The sequence below is a fragment of the Ananas comosus genome, linkage group 25 (assembly GCF_001540865.1).
Source record: "Ananas comosus cultivar F153 linkage group 25, ASM154086v1, whole genome shotgun sequence".
In the NCBI taxonomy this organism is placed as follows: Eukaryota; Viridiplantae; Streptophyta; class Magnoliopsida; order Poales; family Bromeliaceae; genus Ananas; species Ananas comosus.
In genome coordinates, this window is record NC_033645.1 from 3,268,304 (window position 1) to 3,293,151 (window position 24,848).

A 24,848-nucleotide genomic window follows, 5' to 3' on the forward strand; every position below is an offset into this window, starting at 1 on the left:
AGTAGGGGGGCGGGGGCGTAGTAGTTTTTTCAGATTTTTTGTATTTTAGCTTATAGTGTAATTTTTTTATTTGATTTGATTTGATTTATCTTTTAGTGTGGGAGTCGGATTACTTAGATCGCAATTTCATAGACTCGTATAGATTTAGTTCTCAAAGTATGGTAATGGTTTTCTTTTTTTCTTTTCTTTTATAGTTTTTTTTAAAAAAAGTTTGTGAGGTGTAGTATTTCAATTCGGTTCAAGCGGAGTGCTTAACATTTTCCCATTTAGTAGTGAGTCTGAATAAAATTGATTACAGTATGCAGGCTTATACAAGAAAATATAGAAAAGTTGTCCCAAAAATGCGAGGACTAAGGATCTCACGTGCAAAATGTTTAAAAATTGCCCCTTGTACGTTGTTCCATTATAAATGTTAATAATCTTATACTCAATAAATTCTCAAATTAAATAAAAAATTCTTATAAATTTGTAGTACTAATTAAACAAATTAATAATAAAACAAAGTAAATAAAATTTCGTCTTTTTATAACGGGTAAAGGTACTCCATCTTGTTCCGTATAGGAGTACCGTCGAAGAATAATTCAGAAAAGGAAATGGAGCGTTAGTGGACGTTGCAGCAAAACACCCCTCCCCTTTTTGGTATTCAAACCCGAAGACAATATACACAACGCCATCGATTCGATTCGACCCTTCTCCTCCAATTTTTGTTTTTTTTTGTTTTTTTTTTTTTTGTTTTGGGTTTAGTTTTTGATTTAAGATTGTTTTCTTCTTGAAACGGGCTCTTTATCTATCATTGACTTTTGAATCGAGAAGCACCCGCACAAGTGTCCTCTGCGACAGTGGAGACCGAGAAAGAGCTTTTAGAAATATCGTTCGAAACAGTATGTGTTTTCGATCCCCTTTTCCTCGTTCTAATTGGTAAATTCGGTGATGGATTTTTGCTTAATGAACAGGGCTTTTTCTTTCTGTGTGTAATCCCAACAGTTTCTTAAGATCAAAGCAGGCAAAGAGGAGCACCGAGTTCAATTTAAGCAGTAAGTTTTTAAATCCTGTTTTATGCCCTTGATTCTGATTTTATTATTCTTATCATTATTATCATCATCATGGCTTCTAAGATCCTTTTCTCATCACCAATTTTTTTTTTTTTTTTTAAATCTAGAGGATCATGTGCCCTTTGTTGTTTCTCTTTTTCTCCTTTCTTTCTTCTTTCTTGCCTTTCCTTATAATCAGCTTTGAGTTTAGAATTTATTTCTAATAATAATAGGTGGGATTTATGCTCTTTATCTAACTATCTATCCGTTTTTGTCGCAATTTAAAAGCGTTCTTATAAGGTTTAGAGAACTTCCGGAGGTGTTCTTATGAAGGGCAATTTTTTCTAGGCCACCAATATGGCCTTTCGAGTATTTATCATGGCAATTGCCAATCTAAAAGAGAGAGAGAGAGAGAGAGAAACTCTTTAAAATGGTATATATTTATATAATTATCGCAATTTAAGTTTCAAGTTCTTTCCTCACCAGAAACGTTTAGAGGAGCATTACTACTATCATCAGTTGTTAAATATTTTGTTTTTTGAGAGAAAAAGGTAGCATGCTATCCGCTTCATTTATTTTATTTAGAAATAGATTTAGCCGGAAATATGAATCAAATAGGATTCGAATTTGGGACATCGGGTACCAACCATTAAGCACTTTGCCACTTGCGTTAGAAACGGTCGATATCAGTTGTTAAATGTGAGATTGTGATATGCGAACATGAGTGAAGGGTTTTCGATAAGTTCGTTAATCCATCAAAATGATGAAGTAATGCTTATAACGTTTCCTGCAACCTCATGCTTGTGCCGTTTTCGAGGAGTTCAAAACTTGAAATCTTTGTTCATTGAAAATACGCATTTCTCCTCTTTCCTTTGATGTTTGTGCATTTAATTGTAATTTTTTTTAAAAAAAAATCTCTCATATGGTCGGAAGTGTATCCTCGAGTAAAGGCGACGAGAGAGAAAGAAGATCCGAAAGCAAATGAAGATACAACACGGTTTCTACTAAGACTTGTTGATTCTCTCTCAGAGCAAGGCCATTCATTCTCAAGAACTCCACCCAGTTATGGTGTGTTACTTCTTTCAGCAATTTTTGCAGCATTTTTTTTTATTTTCTAGAATTTGCTATTATAATTTTACAGTGATAAGTATTTTTCCTTTTCATATACTTATTTAGAATACCCTCTTTAATTTTATTGTACTTTCTAATGGAACTTCTTTTCTAAACCAAACTATTAGTAGGAGTGATGATTATCTGAATCTTCTCTAGTGTGTCTGAAATGTTTGTTATCCTTATTTCCAGTTCAGAACAATACTCCATCTTTACTGCTGAGTAGAAAATTTGTGCATCAGTTGAAAACTAAATATGGTGTTTGCTTTGGCTCTGGAAAATAGTAGAAAATTAATATTTTGATCCTACTGTGAAATTCTGCTGAGTAATCTTATAAGGCATGTCTACAATTCTGACCTGTAATTAAGATTTTCTTCTTCTTCTTCTTCTTCTCTTCTTTTCTTAGGAAGATATTCTGAGAACCACCCTTCCACAGCAGATGCAAAAAGCCTAAGATCTCTTTCTAAAAACTCTCCCATAGCTTACACATGTGCATCCAAAGGTTATGTCGTTTGTTATCGATTCATGTAAATTGATTGACTCTGCATCATATTGCTAGAAATTCCAGTTACAAATCAACCTTTTAAAATTGGATAACAGAGATGCATACCAAAAAGAGCGGCGAGGATATCAGAACCAACTTCCGAGCTACTTTTGTTTCACGACCTAGAGCCGTCTTATCGAGCCCAGGTATCATTTTTTTTTTCTTTTACTTATTTTTAGTTTATTGATCATCCTGGCGTCTAGTTCTGACAGAAGTAAAAAGTCTCAAAATTTTCCTAGAGAAGTGCTGTTGAAGTTTCATTATAAATTGAGCAAGTGTTTGCTTATCCGACCGATTATAACTTTGCAGAATCTGCTAGAGCTGAATTTAGGAAGCCATGCTGCTTTTTCGTCGAGCATACTTTCAGAAATTTTTCTGAATTTTTCTTTCTCAGAAAACGATGAATTAATCGGACACCAAAATCGGCTAATGGAAGAAAGAGATGCACTATGGAAGAAACAGAGTATGAACCAACAACAACATATACATGGCCACGATCAGCTAAGTCATAAGGCTGCTCGAGTTGCGAAAAACTCAACAGAGCGACAAAAACCGTGAGAAGAGAGGCTTATTTGTGGATTCTCCGCATGCTCTGAATCTGACATAAAGAGTTTTTGGTTTTAGTATTGCCTATGTTTCCTTCTACTATGCGCGATACCCATGCGTGCATGATGTATATCTCTAAGTGAGCCTATATTATAGGCCGAAATTGATGTTAAAATGTTGAAATTGATGTTAAAATGTTGGGAGAAATGAGAGTTTCTCAATACATTTCAGTTGTACATGTTCCATCCTAGGTATAGAAAAGATGTATATAAAGGTCGCAGAAACAGCTAATAGCCACAATTCTTGTGCCGCGATTGTTGCAAAAGAACAAGCAAATAATGAATATCACCTCTAGGTCACATGATTCAATTCAAATTTGCTAATGCAAACCATCCTACTCAACTCGAGGCCTTTTCGAGTACACAAAATTACCGCGTAAATAAAACTATTGATAAAACCTCTAATGGCTTTTTCATTAATATGCTTAATAAAAACTGAACTGAAGCTTCAAATAAGAGCTGATTATTGGGTACACGAAGCCCATTTGAGCTTTCCTATAACAGCTAAAGCTTTAAAACTTTACCCAAACAAGCATTCAGAATTTCAGAGACTCTGATCAAGAGGGTGAAAGGATTAATGGAAAAAATTGAGAAGAGATTGATTCAGTTGCACCAGCTTTAGTACACTTACCAGAAGAAAACAGGTGGAAGTAACACAAGGAACTCACTCAAGCAGGCAATTAAAAGGATATCCAATGGCAATGAAAGTCAAAAACTTTCTCCTCATTTTAAGATAAATAAAATTCAACAGCTAAAAAGCCGCGGCAAACTTAAACCAAAACTCACATTCCTTCATCCTAATTTAGCAAAGAGAATCCACATAATACAACCAAAAAGAAAAGTTCTAGTTGTTGCAAGATGCAAGGTAATGTAAATGCTCCCATCAGCAATGCTTAGCTTGAAGCGGAAGCAGCAGCAGCTCCTCTCTTCTTCGAAACAGCCTCGCCTCCTGGAAGAAACAAAACAAGCAATGAAAATGACAAAAGCTCATTACATCATAGATATATTTTTATCTGCCATAAACAAAATATTAAATTAGGATAGCTACAAAACCAAACACTGTCTAGTTTAAGTTTTAGCAGATCTTCAAGAGTTCAAAGTTATAAGGTATAATATATTTTTTATACGTCAGGCCCAAGCAGAATGTGTGCAAGGATGCAATTTTGAGTTGTCTCAGACGATTATACATGAACTACAATCTATAGTAGCATCATAAAACATTTAAGATGTCCGAACAACCACGCATGTTCTACTTAATAGACCAACATCATAGATCATTTACTATAAAAGAGAAACAAAAGATACCTTCTCTGAAGTTGCTCTTGAATCTTTGAGGCACGTGACGAAGATACCTCATTCTTCCTGTGCCTGTGGTCTTCCTCCTGATTGCCTTCACACTCCAGTTATCTGTTTGAGCAAGTAGAAGGTCATGTCAAGAAGCTATAAATACACAACAAGTTGACAGGAAAAAAATCAAGAAAACTTAGATAAAAAGCAAATACAGGGCTGAGATTTGAAATGCATTTCACTCCAAGCTATGATATCTGGACTTGTTTGGAACTATAAAGCAAAACAAATTTTGAACCAGAAGAAGGAATTGAACTGAATCAACTGGGCGCCGCAGGAACATCGCAGGTGAATATAATCTTTGTACCGTCTACTCAAAATCTCTTCTGCGGTGAAAACATAGAGAGACCCCCTCAGCCATAGGCACTTTGCTATTGGCCCTACAACTTTATCCCTTTTTATTGAGACACCATCAAATTTTGCCCAGTAATTTCGAGTTCCATCAACATGCAATTAGTTAATAGCTTTTTCATTCAAAAGAAAAACAGGTGTGTTAACAGTCAACAGATGATAGATAAATGAGCGATTAAATATGAAATACCCAGAAATTACTCAAAACACATTAAGCAAAAGTTAGTGTAGGTGTCAACAAAAAGAGATGAGGTTGGGCTGTTCATAGTTGAGGCAGTTTTCTCCAATTTAACCTAAAAAAGATCTAATAAGGGGCAAAAGCCCTGATTTCCATAAAAATCTAAACTTGTAGCTAACTACACCACAACTAAATACCCAGATCTCTCCATTCCAAATTTCGAACACTAGATTCGAAAAGTAGCTACATTTTGAAGAAGACAGTATGAATCGAAAAGGATCCAACCACGGATTCGGTAAAGAGTTGGGCTTACACTTGCGGATTCGAGCGGCGGGGTATCCGCAGGAGGCGCAGGTGCTCTTCTGGATGTGGAAGCTCCTGCGACCGCACCGCACGCAGAGAGTGTGCGTCTTGTTCCTCCGCTTCCCGAAGCTCCCTGTGCCCTTCCCCTGCAACAAGTAGAGAGTAAAACGGCGACATTACTCCTAGGGTTAGGGTTCAAAAGAGAGAGCCACGGAACGTATTAGGGTTAGGGTTAGGATTTGGGACGACGATGGTTACCATTTCCGCGTCGTTCTCCTCTCGGCGGCCGCTGCTTTGTCTCTGAAGAGATAATTAACGTAGTAGAGGAGGAGGAGGAATCGAAAACCCTAGCGGGAGCGGAGCGTCTTATAGCCCACTTTTTCCGACCTCCGTCGACTTGTATAATTACCGAAATGCACTTACGCCATTTATGATGACGTGGCGCAATCACACTCGGTTGTTACGCTAGAACATTCGATGGACGGCTGTGATCCATCGATCTTGTTGAAATGCCCTAAGAGCCCCGAGGTGCCTAAAGCGTGTTTTTTTGGATGTTTAGACTTTTGTCATTAAGCATAATTAAATCCTTTCGTTTAAAATTTACATTCAATTCGATGATTTTAATTTCTTTTTTTTTTTAACCTGATCAATGCAAACCCCCTTTTCTTATTTCGATTTCTGATTTTCACCAACCAAATAACTGAGTATATATGATTTTTTTTTTTTTGAGAGAGATAGGTAGCACGCTACCCGCTTCGTTTATTTCATTTAGAAATAAACTTAGCTAGAAATGTGAATCAACTAGGATTCGAAACTGGATCTCGGGTACCAACCACCAAACCCTTTGCCACTTGCTCTAGGGACGGTTGGTGAGTATATATGATCTTATAGTAAACAAAAAAGGTTTACTATACTTTTGAGCTACAATTAACAGCATAGTAACACACTAATTTTTTTTCATAATTTAGGCCAAAATCAAAAGGCAAATAATGAATTAGTGGCTTTAGATGTCACTATAAGAGGCCTAAGCTTCAAAAGTTGGTGATAATTGTTTGTATACACAAGTATCTCGATATATATAATAACATCTTGGTAAAATTTCTCAGTTTGGACAGAAAATCATGCAAACAATAGCTCGGAATATGAGTGGCATTGCCACCAATTTGGTATCATGAGCTTGAAGGAAAAAGTTCCAGAAATAATCGTAACCATGCTCTTTACTTTGCTTGTTTTAGTTGTTGTTGCTGCTGCTTCTGCCGCTGCCGCCTCTTGATACATCTGCCACTTGACGAGTCATCCTTCATGCAGTATCACAGCATGTAAAAGATTACGGGATGCAGCAGCTTAAAACAGATCTACTCACCAGTGATCCTTTTATTTTACAACGATCTTAGCATATTACCAATCTTCAGTTTGTTTCGAATACAGTTGTTGATCTTTGATGTAGTCAATGACTTCATCGGGAGTTAGATATTTCACCGATAACCCTCTCCTTATGCATTCCCTGGGAATGTCATGGCATTGTTTCATAAATAACAACAATCAGAAAAACCTATTAAAGGTCTAACATACCGAATAATTGAGTTGTTTTTTATTAGCTTATATGAGCTTGGACTGGTCATAATGGCAAATCTTAACTCTCTTAGCAATTTTTCTGTGTCGCAACTTAAAAATAATTGTGTAATATACAGTCTTGCTGAATTATCACCTGGGCATACGACGAAATGATCGTCCTAAATGATTTAGAAACCATTTGGTCATCTCACAAAGAAAAGAAGATTCTTTGACAATTGAGACTAGTAGGGATTTAATATTATAATAAGTGATGAAGCAACAAACAGAAAATGCATGTGAGTTCTAATGTTGTAGTTCCAAAGTTCATTATTAAACATGTATACTATTCCACCCGCAAGGGCATTAAAAGAGTACCTCAATCTTGTTGAACTGATTTGGTTGGGCACTATCTCATCAACTGAGATGATGTTACTCTGAAAAAGCATCAAATGAACTGTATTCAGAAGGTTAAAGAAAAAGGAATTTATCTGAGAACTCCATTACTAGTTAATTACTCACTGAAAACCATACATAACAACAATTCAATTATGAGAGAATTATGCTAGGTGAGTACCTTATATTCACACAACATTTCGTTGTTAGATACTATTTTCTCAACATCCTTTCCTTCCCTGCGTATACTTACAATGCCGAAGTCCCAGCATATAGTTTTGACCTGATATGCAATTTGGAATCATTAGTATTTTCCTGTTATAGTATCATGCTAGCACCAGAAAACAAAACAGAAAAAGAAGAACTTAATAGGTGATTGAATCTCGCAAACCATTTTTCCACTGTAAATTCTATTCAGAAATAACAGCATAAGTAAAACTAGATAAAGGAGAACTGAAGATTACAACATGACACTCTAGAGCATGTAAAATTGGATATTCTGTTCATATATATCAGCCAATAATGCTAAGAACCAGTGCGGTATGCCTACAATTAAATGCCTTTAAACATGATTTTTCTTTGGTTTTACATACCAAGCATTCCAATTTACTAAATATCCTGCTGTATGGTCTAATCGTTGAATAGACAACTTTAAAGAGAATTTGGTCAGGGGCAGCTAAGCAAATGAATTTTTAATATCATTATGTCGCTAATGCTAATGCAATTTGTGAAATTCCAGTTGCTGAAGCAGCCAATCAATTTAGGGGTAGAAGAAACCTTTTATTATGCAGGGATTGAAAACGCACAAGGTTAAAAAGAACATTCGCTTAAAGTTGGTTCGGTTTCAACTCGGGCATTTTTGCCAATCTGAATGAAGAACAAAATATATAGTCCAAAGCTTTTCCACAATGCTTAAGATGACTTCAAATCGGAAGCTATAATCAGGAATGGTACCTGATCAGGTATCCAAACTCCAGGAATGCTAAAGGATTCAAGTAGATCAGAGCCGCATAAAAGCATAACACGTAGTGCTGCTGCAATAAACACCTCATGAAGATTTAGAGCTTGTATTGAAGAGAAACAAATGCTTTCTATTTATTAGAGAATAGCGCTGATAAATTTATACAGATGTGTTTATATTTGTGTGAAAGAACTGAACGAAAGAGACCACATGTTAAACTAGTTCTCCGGGAAAAAACGACTCTTACTTTCTTAACAAAGGCATTACGGAAAATAAAGGCATCGGCAATCATGCATTTTCTCGACCATGAATATATTCCGGTTCAGCTCCGACGTATACACAGTTAGGATATAAAGTACTAGGAGTTCAGATGAAGTGGATACAATGAGATTGATTTTTTTTTTTTTTTTCTTTCACCTTGGTTAACTATGCCACTCTTGCACAACGAATCTTGGATTCTAGATAAAACCGTCAAAGTACGCTGGTAGCTGCTCTGCTTTGCCTGTATTAATAACTCAAGTTACGTAATTCATACATATGTACGCACAAGAGGAAAATAAAACAATAACCAAAAAACATCAAAAAGTATAAAAAATGAATAATGTTTTTTTTTAAAAAAAATAAAGGTCGATCTTGTAGTCATAAATTAGATTGCAAGAGCCATTCCAAATACCTCCCACGGATCTACCATCACAAAGGAAGAGCTTCTGCAAGCAAGCTCACACAACCGAACTCGATGCGTGGCTGGTAAAAGGTCCTACGCAAACGTAGCATGTTTGTTATGCTTCTACGGAGACGAGCATCGGGTTTAAGAAGCACGAAATTGGATCGTAATTGCGTTACCATATATACCTTTTTCTTATATGCATCGTTCACGGGCGACATATAGCCTCCCAGTACAACATACCCTGCTTCTCTTAGCGCATCTTTTGCTAACTCTAAATAAAAATAAAAATTTACGGTGTAAAAATAGTTCAAAAGAAAAGAAAAACATCATTCAATAGAAAGTAAGTGCTTTTATGAAACCTACCAAACATGCGCAAGTGCATATAAGTTGGAGGATTGAAACTTCCTGATGCCACCAAAACAACAAAGATGCGCTCCCTGAAATCAGCATCAAAGCATAAACACTCGGAAAGGAATTTAGCATCAGCTTTGCAATTTTGTGGAAATCCAAAACAATTGCGACTTAAAAATGAACTCAGGATCGTAAGCATCCAGATAATTGGAATCATATAGCTGTGATTAGCAATCCTAAGTGATCGGGGAGAGGCGAAGAACCTGGGAGTGGATGCGGAGGGGGCGTCGGGTTCGTGAAGGAGATGAAGGGATAGCTTATTCATCGGGAGGGGAACGTCGGAGTCCGCATCCATCCTCAGGGGAGGCGAGCTCCTCTAGAGATCAATGGCGACAAAAACCCTACGAAAGGAGAGGGAGAAAGACGGCGATCGGGCCCGTTAGCGAGCGGTTAAGGAGTTTTGGAAGCATGAGAATTACTATTTTTTATCTTTGCGAACTTTTTTTTTTTTTTTTCCGTGTAAGTTACGTTAGTTTCAGTAAAACTTTACTGGATATGTTAGTTGTTTAATTAGATTTGATAATTTTAATTACTTCAGAAACAAATAAATTTCGAGCAACCAACAACGAATCAAAAGAATAATTATGAAATCTGCTAAAGGAGAACGTGGAAAAAAATTCGATGTGGATTGCCTCGTATTCGTTCAGAACATCATGCACAGAGCGAGTTGTTGGGCACCAGCAATAGAATATAGAATTTTCCACACATTTAACCAGCTTCTAAACAAATCCTAAATGATGATGGCGCATGTTGGGGAGAACAATCAATCGGCGTAAACACAAATCTGCTTTAGATTTGCTGGCGTGTTGAACCGCTGCAAACGCAAAAGACCACAAAGCGAAAATATGTGTTACTGGAAACCATGAGCATGATGATAAACCTTTTCCCCAGACGTAGAATGAGACACAAAATAAAACATAACTGAAAGGTTCAGGAATATAAAAATGGAATACAAAAGCCAAGGTTCACAAACTTAACCAAAACCAGTCCAGAGAGTAGAATAAACCTAGCATTACAAAATTTAAAGGCCATCCAAAACAGAAAGGAAAAAGGAAAAAAATCAAAATAAAAATCCTAAGATAATGCAGGTGGCCGCATGGTAGCAGCGCTACACGATGGCATTGGCTGCGCTTGCAATTCTGGGCCACAGATCAGCACACTCTTTTCCGATGGGTCCTGTGATCGCAGATCCTGCAGAAGAACCACCACAAGAAGTTGTTGACAACAGTGGAACAGCGTCATATGAATGTTTTCAAGGAATAAAGATATATGCAATAGAATTAGTCAGTGCGAACCTAGAGAATGAAAATTGACAGTAAAATAAAATAAAACCTTTATTACTCTTCTTTTTTGGACCTAAAAGGTTAATGATCTTTTGCAGCTAGAAAATGACCAATATGGGAAAGGTGGAGACATAAGAAGTGGAGTAACTTGGATTGAACAAAGGGAAAGAGTAAAGAAGTAAGAAGAGCCCAAACAAGGGGCTGCTTCAGAGGCTCATCAAATTGGGGGCAAGTACCCCCACTTGTGAAAGCTGAAATTAGGTCTGGAGGTTAGCTATTGGCTCAATCGAGAAAAGAGGAACCGCTGGATGTCCCAAACAGTAGATAAAAGAGACAGGTATTCCATTTAAATTTAAGTTACAGAACAAAGAAAATTACAAGAGCAAGCATTTGTTAGATGAGAAATTTATTTTGAAATAACATGATAAGGAATGTTATGCAACGTACCTTTCATTTCTCCTTTTGGGTTCACGATAACTCCAGCGTTATCTACCAAAAAAAAAAAGGAATATTAAAGTCCTAATTAGACGAATATTTGTATATAATTAGAGGGAACATAAGATTTTAGAGCTTTGACACTGTAAAACATGAGAAGCTCTGTCCAGAGGAGAAGAAACTGAAGCCGACAAGAGTATGAACTATGGAAATTACATAGCACCAAAACTATTAACAGTCACCCATTTTTCTTCAATGATTTGTTACTATAAAATATTTATTGCACAATGTGAACCAATAGAACCATCAAACAGTCAATAATCTAACTATTAATATCTAACATGAAGAAATAATAACGAGACATCTAGCTGTTTAATTCCGGCTACAGTAAATTTACGAACTGCTCTGACAAAGACCTAACCGAGCTTACTTTTCCTAAGCGGAAGCAACTAATGCATCAAGAACAAACAAAGACCATAAGGCATAATCAAGTAATTTATAACATGACAATACTCCCAAAAGGTCATTACCAAAGTCATGAACTAGATTACACAGCATAACCAAATTAAACAAGAGATGATACCACTCTGCCAATGTTGACACGAACTACATTACTTGCATAACCAGGTTAAACAAGATCAACTCCTGCTGACAAGTAATAAACTAAGTAGAATAAAACGAAGGTACTCAGTAGTGATTCAAAATGGTTTTAGCAACAAAAATTACCACGTAAAATATTTTGAGGGACTATATAGTAGACACATCGTGATACTACTATAGTGCACTTCTAAGTTCCAAATGTCAATGCTTGGCGCAACAGTAATAGCCTAGCCTGTCAAGTAATCAACAATTTCATGTTGAAGTCTTGAAAATAAACACTTCATGCAAAATTATTGAAGATTAGGCACCTCTTCATAGTCAAGGCAACAACATAAGTTACACAATTACGAACAACATGATAAGAATAAGTAACAAGAGATTATCGACGATCAGATACTTTCAAATTTACAATTAATCTATTCGAAGCTAGCTAACACAATAATACAAATAGTGAGAACTTAATATAGAGATAAATGATACCTTCGAAGTACATGTAGACACCATCCTTTCTGCGCCAGGGCTTGCGCTGCCGCACGATGACGGCGGGCATCACCTTCTTCCTAAGATCGGGCTTCCCCTTCTTCACGGTGGCCATCACCATATCACCGACGCACGCCGAGGGGAGCCGATTGAGGCGTCCCTTGATCCCCTTCACGGAGATGATGTAGAGGTTCTTCGCGCCCGTGTTATCGGCGCAGTTCACCGTCGCCGCCACCGGGAGACCCAGCGACATCCGGAACTTGTTTCCGGCCGAACCTCCGCGCCCTAAAAATCCAAATCAAGTGCAAATTCATGTACACGGTTCACTTTACAGAGATGATAGCATGAAATTGAACGTACTACAAACAGAGATGGAGGCGTTTGCCGATCTAACATTTCAAAGACGATTCAACTCTAGGGATGCTTCGCAGCAACAGTTTCTGCGATATCTTAGAAATCGTAAAAAACCTAAATGCATGATTGACGAGATTTAGGAGTGAAATGAGATTACTGCGATCGAAGTTGATTCACAGCTAAGAATCCGATCGCGAAACCCTAAATCTCAAGAGGAGGAAGAGACAAAGGAGAAGGGCGTAGAGAAAGCTTCGTTACCTCGCTTCGACATCTTCGGAGACGGAGAAGATCCGCGAACGCCGCAGCTTGCTCGAGATCGGAGGCGCCGCGGTGGCGATTGGGCATTTTATATATGGGTTGCGATCTAGGGTTTGTAGCGGTATTGAGCAGCGAAATTACCATTTCGCCCTTGAACCTTCCTGAGAATGGGGTTGGAATAGGGCCTGGGCCCGATATAGGCCCATTTATAGTGTGATCATATGTGGGTTGATTATGGACAAGGCCGATTTAGTAAATGGGCCGGGCTTAGTAAAAGCAAATCCTCTAGCAATATTAGCTCGAAAAGTATTAAAAAAAAAAAAAACAATCTTAGTATTTCTCCAAACAACTCTATTTAAGCACTTTCTACAAATGATGTTACACAGCCAAAGTTTTTTATTTGCTCGCAATAAAGAGCCAGTGAAGGGATTTTAATATAGTGGTTTAACTAATAATAATAATAATAATATTCAAACAACATTTTATTAAATAATATTATGCATCACAGCAGTACTAGACAAGTTGTACATCTTAAATATTCTATGATTTTATTCTGAATTATTAATCTGCACCGGATGCAAAGTGGGGAAAGAATTGACTGATGAGTTGGTGCTGATGCAATCCTCGTCAGATGATGCCTACAAAAAAGATCCCCTTCGGTGGGCTTAAGATGTAACATCTTTTGGGGAATCGTAATCTCAATTTGACTCTGCCTCTCTGATAATAAAGTGAAGATTACATTTGCCTCTTCTCTGTAACCCCTACAAAATGCCAAAAGCCACCATTTTTATTTCAAAATTTTCTAGAGTTCCCCCCATCACAAAAAAAAAAAAAAAAAAAAAAAAAAAGAACGAAAGGGGATTATGGATGGGTGATGAAGCACCTCGCTCAGATTTTTAAAGCCCTCATCAAACTTTACAAATTGTCAATAGAACTGGCTAGTTTCTTAATTTTTGATTAAACCTACTTTGATCTGTAAAAATTTTGATGTGCGGTGTATCTGTATAATTATAAGAATAATAGATTGTTGAATTGAAAGTACGAGATGGATGATATTCCAATGAATTCACGTTGCATGTACACACACGGATGGACCAATCTAAACAAGGAAAACTTCAAATTAAAGAGCAAAAGGAAACTCAGCTAAAGTTCAAGGACTAGTGGGGCAATTTGTCCACTTCAAATTAAAGTATGATCAACTTGGTAGGTGGTAAAAGCAAATTAAAGAGATTCTACCTTATCACCTCACCCAACTTTTGCTGAGGGTCTGACCAAAAAGCTTATGCAGCCATGGATGACTCCACTAACACACACACACACATTTTTGTTGGTCCTTTGTTATCCCCCTACTGCCCAATAGGAATTTGACACGCATCATCTGCGAGGACACAATCAAAATGATGCTTAAAATACTCAAAAACCTCTTCTTGTGCTTGTCACTTTGCTTCTTTGACTCTCTCTCTCTCTCTCTCTATATATATATATATGCATCCACACCCAACACCAAAGCTAAAACCATTGAGAACAAAGAGAGAGAGGGATTGACAAAAATGATGAGTTGGATTAGTGTTGGAGGGAAAAGGAAGGTGCATGCCATGAACTGGGCTAAGAGATTAAGTAAAGGAGAGAGTGAAGTTACTCTTGTGAGGCAAGTGGTGTGGAAGCTGAGGCTCCAGTGGAGGCAAGCAATGAGATCTTCGCGAAGGAGGAGCGCGAGGTTCGCATACGACGCCGAGAGCTACTCGCAGAATTTCGACGACGGTTATCTTCGTGATCATCTTTGAAAGATATATAGCAGTTGAAGTTAAAGGGCCTTCGAACTAATTAATCAAAGGACCTTTTCTTTTTCCTTTTGATTTTTTTTCCTTTTGTGGCACATGTTGAGTGCCTAGTTTTTGTTGATATTAGAAGATTAGTCGAAAAGGCTCTTCCTAGGACCAAGCTTAATTATGAGATTGTACTTATATTTGAATCCTTAAAAATGATTGTTTTCAGCAGCAGCAATTGTGTTCATGTCGATTAATCTAAAATTCTCAAACGACAAACTTAGTTCGATTATTACTGAAATCTAACTAAGATTATACTATAATTATACTGAAATCTATGCTTGCTCTTAACAAGGATTCGAACGCAAAAAAAAAAAAACTTTTTTTCTTTGATTTTTTCCTTTTCTACTCCCTCTCTTTTCTTTGTCCTCTGTTGCTCTTGCACATCTAGGAACTGATTAGTGGATTCAACTTTTATATGTATATTTTTTTTCCAATGTAAAATTATATTAGTACTCCTATTGCTTTGCCTGAGTAAAAAGAAATTGCTGGATGGGCTAGATAAAACGTTATTTTCACATTAAAAAACAGGATTGATAACAAATGCTAATGGAGCAATGTTATGGTCGCTTACAAGGTTCCCCAAAAAAAAAAGAAAAAAAAGAAGAAGCAATTTGATACTCTTTTTGTATAATTAATGTCGCCCGACGCCCCACTTCCTAAAGAGTCATCTATTCTTAGACTACTCTGATCCTAATATGTTTAACTTTTTTAATCTTTTGGACTTAACCACCGTCCAAAATGTTATAACCGGATTAAGAAGTTTATGTTGGCTTAAATCGGCCAGCATTTTATCATGTGACGGAATGCCATATTGGATCGAGTTATGTTCGAAATGGCGTAAAGCTGGATAGGCCGAGTCATAATCGAGACCCGTCGGCACTGTATTTGTACCTCTTAAATGAATTGGTTGTGTATTTCTAATAGTTCGAGTTTTTTGGATTAACGGTTAGTGGCAACGATTCGACAAGTGATATCTGAGCCAGAGGCCACATGTTCGATTCCCGCATACTGTAAATGTGTTCAGATGTTGGAGGGAGAGTTGTTGGCTTAAATGGGCCAGTATTCCTCTCTGTGGCGGGAGGCCATGTTCGGCTGAGTCATAATCGAAATGGCGTAAGGTTGGGTGGGCCAAGTCACAATCGAGACCCGTGAGCGCTGAATCTATACGCTTTAAGTGAATTAGTTGCGTATTTCTAACAGCTCGAGTTTTGCGCCAACGATCCCACTTTTAGTCCTATTATATCTTATATAACAAATTATCTGGGATCTCACATGTCCCTTTCGTATGCAACTATCTATGGAGAAACATTGGCTTGGCCCCTTTCAAAGAATAACGCAGAGGAGGTGTGGATAAAGATGAGATGAGTCATGAATAAAACTTTAAGATCTGTTCTAGAGCTTCTGATTCTGCTGTATAATGAAGCTATTAAAAAAATTTCGAAAAATAGTGCTCTTACTAACAATATTTCTCAAATAACACTTTATCAAACAATACTAGTGTAGTAATCCGTGCGTTGCGACGGATAAATACTATTAAAATAAATTTAGTGTCTAACTAATATATCAAAAATTTATTATTATTTTAAAAATCAAGATAGTCCAAGTATATTGGCTTCTTGTAAAAGTATATTAATTTGCTAAAGTTGATTAGTAACAAAATGTTCATAGAAAGATAATAAGTATGTTAACCTATTGAGACGAAAAATGACATACTATTTGGGAGAGATTTAGATAAAAAATCTAATAAAAATTAACATTTTATAAATCAAAACAATCAAAGAGTTAAACTTTTTTTGTATAAGTTATATTTTTATTCCTTCATTTTCTATATAAGCTAAGATACTTATCCCTTCAAGAAAATGAAGACCTTTTTAGATCATATATCAATCTAATTTTATAAACAGCTTATATCAGTTAATAAAAAAAGTCATGAAAATAGAAAAAAAAAAAAAAGCATATGAAAAGTTATATAATAAATTTTTAAGAGACAAAAAGATATACAACCTAACACAACCAAATACAGTAAATATAATACAGAACTTTACTTTTGAGAAAAAAAAATAAAAAACAAAGGATAGAAAAAGAAAAAATAATAAATCTTCAACATAACAAACACATTAGTTTGAATACCATGCAAATAAAAAAAACTTAAAAAAACTGAATAAAACTATCTAAGAAATTTCAACGATACAACATAAAGAATACATTAATCTTTTAAAATAACTCCTGAAATTTGAAGGAAAGCTCGATTTGATGAAGATGGTAACACTAAGCTCGACGATGCAGCGTGCAAACTTATACTCCATCTACATAACGTTCTTGATCTTAGCCTCGGAGCTCATGGAGAAGGAAAAGAAAATAGAGAAGAAGAGAATTGGGCTTTTCGTAGGTTTCTACGATTTACTGTTTAGATTAGGATTAAAGTAGGTGAACCATTAATTAGACGTTATATTTGTAGGAAAGGTGAAGGGTTGAATTAAGATGAGTGGACTATTAATTAAACATTATATTTGTAGGAAAGACGAAGGGTTTGATTAAGGTGAGTGGGCTATTAATTAAATGTTATTGGTGGAGGGAAGAATTAGATATTATAGGTGGAGGGAAGGCGACGTTATGTGTATAGGAATGGCGAAGGGTTAGGTTAAGCTTAGTGGACTATTAATTAGATGTTATAGGTGAAGGGAAGCCGAAAAGTTGGTTTCGCTAAAGAAAGGAAACTCCGCCACGTGGCTTTTTTTTGGGAGAATAATGTATAGATATAGATATAGATATAGATATAGATTATATAATATATAATATACAAGAAGTGCAAATAATTACTATATTTCAGTTCCCCAAGTAAAGAAAAGTTGCGCCTAATCAGATTCCCACAAACTAAGAATTTGGAGTTTGAAGGACTTTAATGGGTCTCAATCAATTATTCCATATTAAGTACATTATTGTGGGGGATTGTTCATAGACATTATATAGCAATTTACGTTAACAATTTAATGATAAATTAAAGTCCCCAAAACAATTCTTTTGCTCATTTTCTTTAATGAAGGTTAGGTTTGACATATATACATAAAGATTACCCCATATAGTTTGCCTATTTTGATTTCTTAGATCCTAAATAAAGAACTGATAGAGAAACTGATACAGTGTAAGCTATTTGAGGCTATTTTCCAGTTGTAGTTGATGTGGGGTGTCATAAACATAAATTCATTGTATTACATACAAAAATATCTAATATTGTTGAAATTTTAATCCTCGTGAATAGAACCATATAACCACTTGTTTGACATTTTTCTTGCTATTAACAATCTCATATTACTGGTCGATTCATTTCTGTTTAGTAAAAGTATTCGCTCATTATACGAACAATTGACTAAAGTTGATTACTTAACAGAGAAAGATACTATTGTAGATCATGTATTAAACAACACACTTGCATTATTAGATTCACATACACGAAATATAAAAAATAGCAAAGTTTATAATTAATCACCCACTAATCATAATTAAAGGAGGAGCAACACTCCAACCATTCTCCAAACAAATAAATAAGTACATACGTGGACGATTTTGAATTGCTTTTTATTAATGTTTAACTGGCAAAAGGCTGACGATTTGTATTATTTATTTTTTAAACATCAAAGGATCTGCGCTTTGTAGAAGGATTAAGATTTACAATTTATTTATCGGCTAATTATCACACAACATTTACGTCGATTTTTCTAGATAGAGAAGATAGAAAGATCACGAGAAAATTCTCTGCTGATCTGCTATATAGAAAATTCTTTTGCATCGTTTAGTCAAGTCATTTATCTGTAGACGAAAACTATTACAAGGTGGAGATGGATGGTTTAATTAGTATCGTATAAATTTTGAACACTATTTCGGTAGAGATCCGTTGAATCCTTGTTATTAATTTACAAAATATGTTTAATTTATGTTGTTTAGGTATCTATAGAAAATAATGTAGACCAAAAGGGGCAAAAGTGCAAATAACTTTTCTTTTTTCACAAATAAATTTTCTAATAATAGAAATTAGACAAATTACGAACCTGGATTTCGCGTTAGGAGGTACAAAGTCGTGGCCCACAAACTTGTAATCCTAAACCATTGTGCCACGTAGGCAAATGCTCCTATTTTACACAAAACTCCCTGGGCTTTAAGTTATTTACAAACCTGGATCCAAAATATATATCAAATCGAACCTGACCCATTTGACAAATACAAGATAAAATAAAAATTTTGAAATAAATCATTTGAAGATAAATTAGTAGACGCAAGATATGAAGTGGATTAAACGATTTAACGCAATGTCATTGTCAATATAAGCTTATCCTCTTTGTATTATATCCAAAATAATAATAATAATAATAATAATAATAATAATAAATGATTTGACTTGTGCTAATTTGCAATGTTCTTACTTTTCTCCCTAATTTTGCTTACTAATGCCTCTTACCTGCAAAACATTCAACAAAAGATAACAACTCAAATTAAGCGGAAGTTGTATAATTAATTACGTGATGAATAACTTCGCTACCAAATCATTTGCCTAGTGATCGAATGGACTCAAAATCAACAAATTTCAATAACCGTAGTGAGCCGTTTGCAAGTTTAACGGTGTAGAAATATCCAAATCATGTGAAATTTTGATAGAAAATTCTTTATACTATATAAAACAAGATCAATATCTTTGATTTAAATTTTTAATGTCATATTATTACATTTGTAAGATTTTTATTTTCAGCCGTTGATTTTGAGCCCCTTCGTTCACTAGGCAAATGATATCGTAAAATCATAAAATTTATTTCCTAAGTACTCCAAATACTCCAGATCGAATTTAACGGAGCCGATCGACAATTTGAAAGTCGCAACATCAAAAACGAGCTGGAAGCACGGAAGGCTCCGTGCTTCCAATAGCATAGTAGCCTCACTCTATATATATATATATAAAAAATTAAGCTGGAATACTATTAATAGCACCAATGACTCGGTACTAAGTTTTCTGTCTTTGTATTAAAAGATGTGCGGTTAGAATGATGTGGGTTCTCTAGGATTGAGTGCTTGGTTGGTTGAATAGTATAATCGAACGGATGAAAATGATTAAAAAGGTAAATCTAACGGCAGAAAATTTGATAGCACTAAATATTTCGTGTTATCGATCGTACCCCAGCCGCGCTATATATATANATCAGATTAGAGACCAATTTACAGCCCAATTTTTCTGAACAAATAAATGGAGAGCTAAGCCCAAGTTTTCTGAACAAATATTGCAGTAACTTGCAAGTTTAAGATACGTACTCCCAAATAAATCTATCTAATCTTTATTTTAAACAATAATACAAGAAAAATACTGGATATGAAAATAAAATAGTGGAGATACGTAATGTACTTTTATTTCTCGTTGGCTTAAAATCCCTGAATTCCATTACATTACATTACTTGGCTTTTACTTGTTTTGGACGCTGAGATGGAAATGGGAGACCCCCGAATATTTTCCATCTCACAGCGCCTCCTCCTCCTCCTCCTCATCCTCTCAACGCGTCCCTACGACGAATCCCTCTACCAAAGTTCGCATCTTTATCATCGATTGTTGCATTTGTGAACGATTGATTCGAGGCCCAAATCCCCTTCTCCGATCGTTGAGAGGTGAGAATTTGAGAAGCCCATCTCGGATTTTTGGTGGTTGATGGGAAAAAAAGGAGTTTTGGGATTGGTTTTGGGGTTTTGGATGAGAATAAGGAATACCCAATTCGATTCTAGCTTTTGTTTTTGGTTGTTGTGCGGCGGAACCAATCAAATTGGGGGTGTCCTTGTGAATGTCTTTTATGATTATCCGCAAAGTTTTTTTTTGTCCTTTTTTTCGCCTATCGTGTTTTCAATCAATTGAAGTGATAAAAGAGGTGGATTATTTGGTTAGGATAGAGAAGGAATTGGGAGACCAAAGTTTGGATTTTTACGATTTGATTTTGATATGTTGTGGTTCTTTTGCTATAAATAATGGAATTGGATGAGCTTCATCGACGATTTTTCTCTTTTTTTTAAAAAAAATTCCTCAATTCTCTTTGATTTGCTGTACTATTCATTTGATTAGGAATTAGGACCCAAAAATTGATGTCCTCTTTAGTGGTATTGGATTAATGAGGAAGTAAATATGTTGTATTTGGTTTTGGTGAGTGTTTAACATGTGATAGTAACAAAAATTCCATGCTAAATAGTTTTTGTGCAGTAGCAATCTTTTTTTCTCTCTTCATGTTTTTGTTTCGCTTTGTTATTAGTGCTTAAGGTTGCTACTGCACTTCAATTGATGGTCTGCATCCTCCAAAGCATCTTGCAGTGCTCTTGCATAATCATATCTAATTTTTTATTTCCTTAACTTCATCTTCTTAGTTAAAAAAACGTAACTCTAAATAGAATTTGTACGCCTTATTGAACCGAAAGAGTTGTACACATCTACATTAACTGCACAATGTCTTTTTGTAGGTCAAGAGGATTGAGTGAAGCAGTGCATGAAGGTATTGGGTTGGATTATTCTTATCAGCGCGAAAATCAAATATGAACCAATTCCATAATCAAAGAATAACTGGGTCTGTTTCCTCACCATTGCCCATTATACCTTCCCCTATCGAAGAGAGGTATCCGAAAACGCTGGATTCTCAATCGTTTTTTCTCGAAAGAGAGCTTAGAAGCAACCCTGTGAACCCAGTTCAAACTCCTTTTGTATCCAACAATGGGATTTTTGGGCCATTACCGTCATCGGATTTGGATGCAGCGTATATTTCAGAATCATCTAATTTTAATGCTTCATATCCATCGTCATACTCATCATATCCAGGAACAGATCAACCTTCAGTGAGTAATTATCCAAAAGAATCCACTGAACTTGCATGGCATCCAGAGCCTCTTCAAAGAGTACTTGATTATCCCGATAATCCCAATTTTGGTAACAATTTAAGCCATGGCGTTAATGTTATGGCCTCTGATGAGATTAATAAGCAAAGCGAGTGGTCAGATTTGATGGATTTTATGAACGGAAACTGGGGAGAGCTTCAGGGTGATACAAACACCACCGAATCTAAGCCTGAGGTATTTAACTTGCACTTTTGATATTGATTTTTCGAAGGCATTCTTTTTCTCGGTATCATTTACATATATTGTTTGGGAAGTAAAAGTATTGTATATCTAGCACTTTTGAAACCAGTTTGTGTTAAAAAAAAACTTGAGGATTGGTTGTAATAGTTGTCAAAAAAAAAGGCGAATTACTTGCACACCAGTGTGAATTGATGCTTAATATGATTTCCTAATTGCTAGAGCATTTTTCCTCTTGAGAGCTGGCTTTTGTTAGTTTTTATTTGACACAGCAACCATTAGTCAGTTATCGCTACTACAAACTGCACTTATACGCATGCAAAACCGTCTTCTGTAGGTAGCTCTTCCAGCAGATCAGGCACCTACAAGCTTCTCAGTTCACCATCCACAAACTCATCCATCAGTTCCTTCCAATTCCAATGATCTTTCAGCTGTTGCTAGTCCCTCATCTTCTGCAACTGCTGCTCCCATCAAGGCACGTATGCGGTGGACGCCGGAACTCCATGAGCGCTTTGTAGAAGCCGTAAACCAGCTTGGTGGTAGTGAAAGTAGGTAACTAGTTATTCTATTTTTTCAATGTTAGGGGCTCGTTTTACCTGGGAGTATCCTTTGAGTAGAGATGCTTAAAGAAGCTTTGATAGCTCTTCCTCTAGAACCTCCTCTACGGCCTCTTTGCTTTAGCAGAGGCAAAAAACTTTGAATCAAAGCTTCTCCTCTTGGTGCCCAATAGCTCATTTTTAGTTTTTCAAGTTGCAGTGGAAGCTCTAGACAATTTGTTAGCTGAGTGCTTCGTCTCTAAAAGCTTCTACTTTCTGGAGAAGCTGTTCCAGAAGTTAGGCCCAATGGGCACGTAGTTTATTTAGTTATATTCTGTTAACTCATAGCACTCAAGCGCCTTGCTTTGACTTCACAGAAGCAACTCCTAAGGGTGTACTGAAGCTGATGAAGGTTGAAGGTTTGACCATATACCATGTGAAAAGCCACCTTCAGGTTGATATTTTGTCCCTTTTAATATGTAGAATATGTAAGTTTTCTAGCTTGATTACTTCCTGATGTTCCTTCTTACGCTGCAGAAATATCGAACAGCTCGATATAAGCCAGAATCATCAGAAGGTTAGTCGATGATTTACCGTTTATCAATGCTTTCAGTACTACATTATTACTACTTGTCTTGAGTATGTCAATGTAAAGAATACATACTCTTTTATTACTCCCCGATTAGTGCGCGCATATATGTTGAAATATGGCCACTCAAATCAAAGATATAGCATTCTTTTGTTATTTCTGTCAAATTGTTAAGGTTTACGGAGTATAACAATCCTGATTTTTCTCTCTTTCGTGTCTAGGAACATCAGAACAGAGGGTCATCCAAGTTGAAGAAACAAAGTCTCTAGATTTGAAGACGTAAGTTGATCTTTCTTAAATATTCACTTTTCTTATCTGGATCGCATTGTATAGAACAGGTTTTTCTACATCTTCAGAAAACACAACCCTCCTTGAAGATTCACTCAAGTAATTATACGTGTAATGTGTTCCCAGTATCTGAGACATGTCTTTTATTTGCAGAGTTACGGAGATCAATGAGGCATTGCGGGTCCAGATGGAAGTCCAGAAACAACTTCATGAGCAGCTTGAGGTATTCAAGATAAGCTAAATACCTGGAATTTAAAACCTTCTTGGTTTTGATATATAAACACACGGAGTTTACTCTTCAGATCTACTAAAATTTGAACAGATCCTGCAACAACAACTAATTTTTTTTTTTTCGGTGTAATGTATTCATTTCCTGATAGATCTTCAGATCTTCTCTGAATTTTCTCCACCTTGTCTTATGCACATACAAGCAAGTTAATTAGTCAAAGACCACATATGTAAGTTGGTAAAGTAAGTTAATTTCTTGTGATTTCCTTCCCCCACAGATTCAGAGAAAACTGCAGTTGCAAATAGAAGAACAAGGGAGATATCTTCAGATGATGTTTGAGAATCAAAACAAGAGTATCCACAAGCTTAAGGAATCGGCTAGTTTGGAGATTCCTATTGACAGGATGGAAATATCTGAAAAAGATCATTCTGAAACAGAGAATCACCTTCACGATAAAGGGGCAGCAGAAGAAGTATCTAAAAATAAAATGCCCAAAAATGACGATGGTAAAATCTAGTGTTGATTTTCACTCCATACTGTTCAAGAAGTCGAGAAGTGCTATGCAGATTGACGAGCAAGTTGACTAACCAAATCATGCTGGCAGATGGTTCTCCTTTTTTCCCCTCAGAATATTGGACTTCTAGACATGCTCAGGAAATGGATACCAAAAATAGAATTCTGAGATGATGAGCAGGCCTAAATTATGCAGAAATTAATGATTCATATTTGTAATGGATGGTTGGATGTATACTATTCTGTGAATAAAAGGGATTAGGGATTTAAAGGTTTAATTTGTAGTGAGTGACCATACTTTACTGATCAATTCTGCTGAGGCAATTCCTATTGTAAACTATTTCTCCAAAATATGCATATTGTTACAGGAAACCAGAGAAGAAACTGCAGCCCCCCAACTGCATATCTATTTTCACTTTTCAGAAGGATGATTTCATACTCATGGCATCATCAACTGTAGACAGATGAATTTGCTGTTAAAAGCCCTACGCGGTTTTGTGGGTCGCGTCGGGCCTTAAAATTGAAGGCCAGAAATATCCGTGCCAGGCCAGGACGGACCAGGGCCAACCGAAAGATTTTCAGCCAAATATCAGGCTCGCCCCGCGCAGATCATGCTCAGTTCTAATTCAAAATTCTTACATGTCTTTACAATTTTCAGTCAGCATAAGGATATTATAAAGGTTCAGAAATTTGTACAGCCACTTTTTTTGTTTTTGTTTTTGGCCTTTTGGGATTACAACAAAAGACCAAAGTTAGACTGAAAATAAGATCCTTTCTCAATTTAGTGCTGTTTATTGGTGGATAATTAATTTTCAGGTAATACTATTTATGAGAATATTTACTTTTAGCACCTTTTTGGCCTGCCAGAGAACACCCATTAGATAGGGATAATCTAATGGGTAAATAAAATGTGTCA

The 24,848-nt window shown here is 36.0% G+C and overlaps 5 protein-coding genes across 8 annotated transcripts; 2 read left to right on the forward strand and 3 right to left on the reverse strand.

The window, feature by feature from the left end:
• Positions 585-3,597, forward strand: LOC109729053. The gene is made up of 7 exons (XM_020259687.1): positions 585-639; positions 814-881; positions 954-1,034; positions 1,965-2,099; positions 2,548-2,643; positions 2,742-2,831; positions 3,080-3,597. Coding segments are annotated over exons 3-7 (486 nt in total). The 5' UTR covers positions 585-639; positions 814-881; positions 954-1,033; the 3' UTR covers positions 3,244-3,597.
• Positions 3,942-5,891, reverse strand: LOC109729029 (60S ribosomal protein L37-3-like). The gene is made up of 4 exons (XM_020259641.1): positions 5,728-5,891; positions 5,480-5,615; positions 4,596-4,697; positions 3,942-4,239 (listed from the first exon to the last, which is right to left on the reverse strand). The coding sequence occupies exons 1-4, from the start codon at positions 5,728-5,730 to the stop codon at positions 4,184-4,186; spliced, it is 297 nt and encodes a 98-aa protein (XP_020115230.1). The 5' UTR covers positions 5,731-5,891; the 3' UTR covers positions 3,942-4,183.
• LOC109729027 (nicotinamide/nicotinic acid mononucleotide adenylyltransferase) lies at positions 6,455-9,871 on the reverse strand. Of its 3 annotated transcripts, none has more exons than XM_020259638.1 (10): positions 9,659-9,871; positions 9,408-9,481; positions 9,230-9,315; positions 9,051-9,134; positions 8,795-8,879; positions 8,371-8,447; positions 7,598-7,699; positions 7,399-7,457; positions 6,872-6,973; positions 6,455-6,767 (listed from the first exon to the last, which is right to left on the reverse strand). In XM_020259638.1, the coding sequence occupies exons 1-10, from the start codon at positions 9,748-9,750 to the stop codon at positions 6,701-6,703; spliced, it is 828 nt and encodes a 275-aa protein (XP_020115227.1). In that variant the 5' UTR covers positions 9,751-9,871; the 3' UTR covers positions 6,455-6,700. The 3 variants fall into 3 exon arrangements, with proteins under 3 accessions (XP_020115227.1, XP_020115226.1, XP_020115228.1); XM_020259637.1 differs by having other exon boundaries at positions 8,371-8,450; positions 9,659-9,870; XM_020259639.1 differs by having other exon boundaries at positions 6,455-6,747; positions 6,833-6,973; positions 8,371-8,450; positions 9,659-9,868.
• Positions 10,367-12,975, reverse strand: LOC109729028 (60S ribosomal protein L23). Its single transcript, XM_020259640.1, has 4 exons — positions 12,866-12,975; positions 12,254-12,538; positions 11,186-11,227; positions 10,367-10,646 (listed from the first exon to the last, which is right to left on the reverse strand). The coding sequence occupies exons 1-4, from the start codon at positions 12,876-12,878 to the stop codon at positions 10,564-10,566; spliced, it is 423 nt and encodes a 140-aa protein (XP_020115229.1). The 5' UTR covers positions 12,879-12,975; the 3' UTR covers positions 10,367-10,563.
• LOC109703526 (protein PHOSPHATE STARVATION RESPONSE 2-like) lies at positions 20,111-24,269 on the forward strand. 2 transcript variants are annotated; one of them, XM_020224161.1, is made up of 8 exons: positions 20,111-20,337; positions 21,172-21,774; positions 22,115-22,325; positions 22,691-22,767; positions 22,851-22,890; positions 23,124-23,181; positions 23,344-23,413; positions 23,697-24,269. In XM_020224161.1, the coding sequence occupies exons 2-8, from the start codon at positions 21,244-21,246 to the stop codon at positions 23,934-23,936; spliced, it is 1,227 nt and encodes a 408-aa protein (XP_020079750.1). In that variant the 5' UTR covers positions 20,111-20,337; positions 21,172-21,243; the 3' UTR covers positions 23,937-24,269. The 2 variants fall into 2 exon arrangements, with proteins under 2 accessions (XP_020079750.1, XP_020079752.1); XM_020224163.1 differs by having other exon boundaries at positions 23,133-23,181.

What these genes read in the sequence shown, in the direction of transcription:
- LOC109729053 (XM_020259687.1), top strand. An exon ending in TTACACATGTGCATCCAAAG is followed by an intron (nt 2,644 to 2,741) that starts GTTATGTCGTTT and finishes ATTGGATAACAG; the next exon opens with AGATGCATACCAAAAAGAGC. An exon ending in AGCCGTCTTATCGAGCCCAG is followed by an intron (nt 2,832 to 3,079) that starts GTATCATTTTTT and finishes TTTCTTTCTCAG; the next exon opens with AAAACGATGAATTAATCGGA.
- LOC109729029 (XM_020259641.1), bottom strand. An exon ending in CGCCGCTCGAATCCGCAAGT is followed by an intron (nt 4,698 to 5,479) that starts GTAAGCCCAACT and finishes TTGCTCAAACAG; the next exon opens with ATAACTGGAGTGTGAAGGCA. An exon ending in CAAGAGCAACTTCAGAGAAG is followed by an intron (nt 4,240 to 4,595) that starts GTATCTTTTGTT and finishes TGTTTCTTCCAG; the next exon opens with GAGGCGAGGCTGTTTCGAAG.
- LOC109729027 (XM_020259637.1), bottom strand. Translation starts at nt 9,750, where the DNA reads ATGGATGCGGACTCCGACGTTCCCCTCCCGATGAATAAGCTATCCCTT. An exon ending in TATGCACTTGCGCATGTTTG is followed by an intron (nt 9,316 to 9,407) that starts GTAGGTTTCATA and finishes ATTTTTATTTAG; the next exon opens with AGTTAGCAAAAGATGCGCTA. An exon ending in AAATGTTGTGTGAATATAAG is followed by an intron (nt 7,458 to 7,597) that starts GTACTCACCTAG and finishes ATGCTTTTTCAG; the next exon opens with AGTAACATCATCTCAGTTGA.
- LOC109729028 (XM_020259640.1), bottom strand. An exon ending in TGTCTACATGTACTTCGAAG is followed by an intron (nt 11,228 to 12,253) that starts GTATCATTTATC and finishes TTTTTTTGGTAG; the next exon opens with ATAACGCTGGAGTTATCGTG. An exon ending in CCCAAAAGGAGAAATGAAAG is followed by an intron (nt 10,647 to 11,185) that starts GTACGTTGCATA and finishes GTTCTTCTGCAG; the next exon opens with GATCTGCGATCACAGGACCC.
- LOC109703526 (XM_020224161.1), top strand. Translation starts at nt 21,244, where the DNA reads ATGAACCAATTCCATAATCAAAGAATAACTGGGTCTGTTTCCTCACCA. An exon ending in CCAGCTTGGTGGTAGTGAAA is followed by an intron (nt 22,326 to 22,690) that starts GTAGGTAACTAG and finishes TTGACTTCACAG; the next exon opens with AAGCAACTCCTAAGGGTGTA. An exon ending in ATGTGAAAAGCCACCTTCAG is followed by an intron (nt 22,768 to 22,850) that starts GTTGATATTTTG and finishes CTTACGCTGCAG; the next exon opens with AAATATCGAACAGCTCGATA.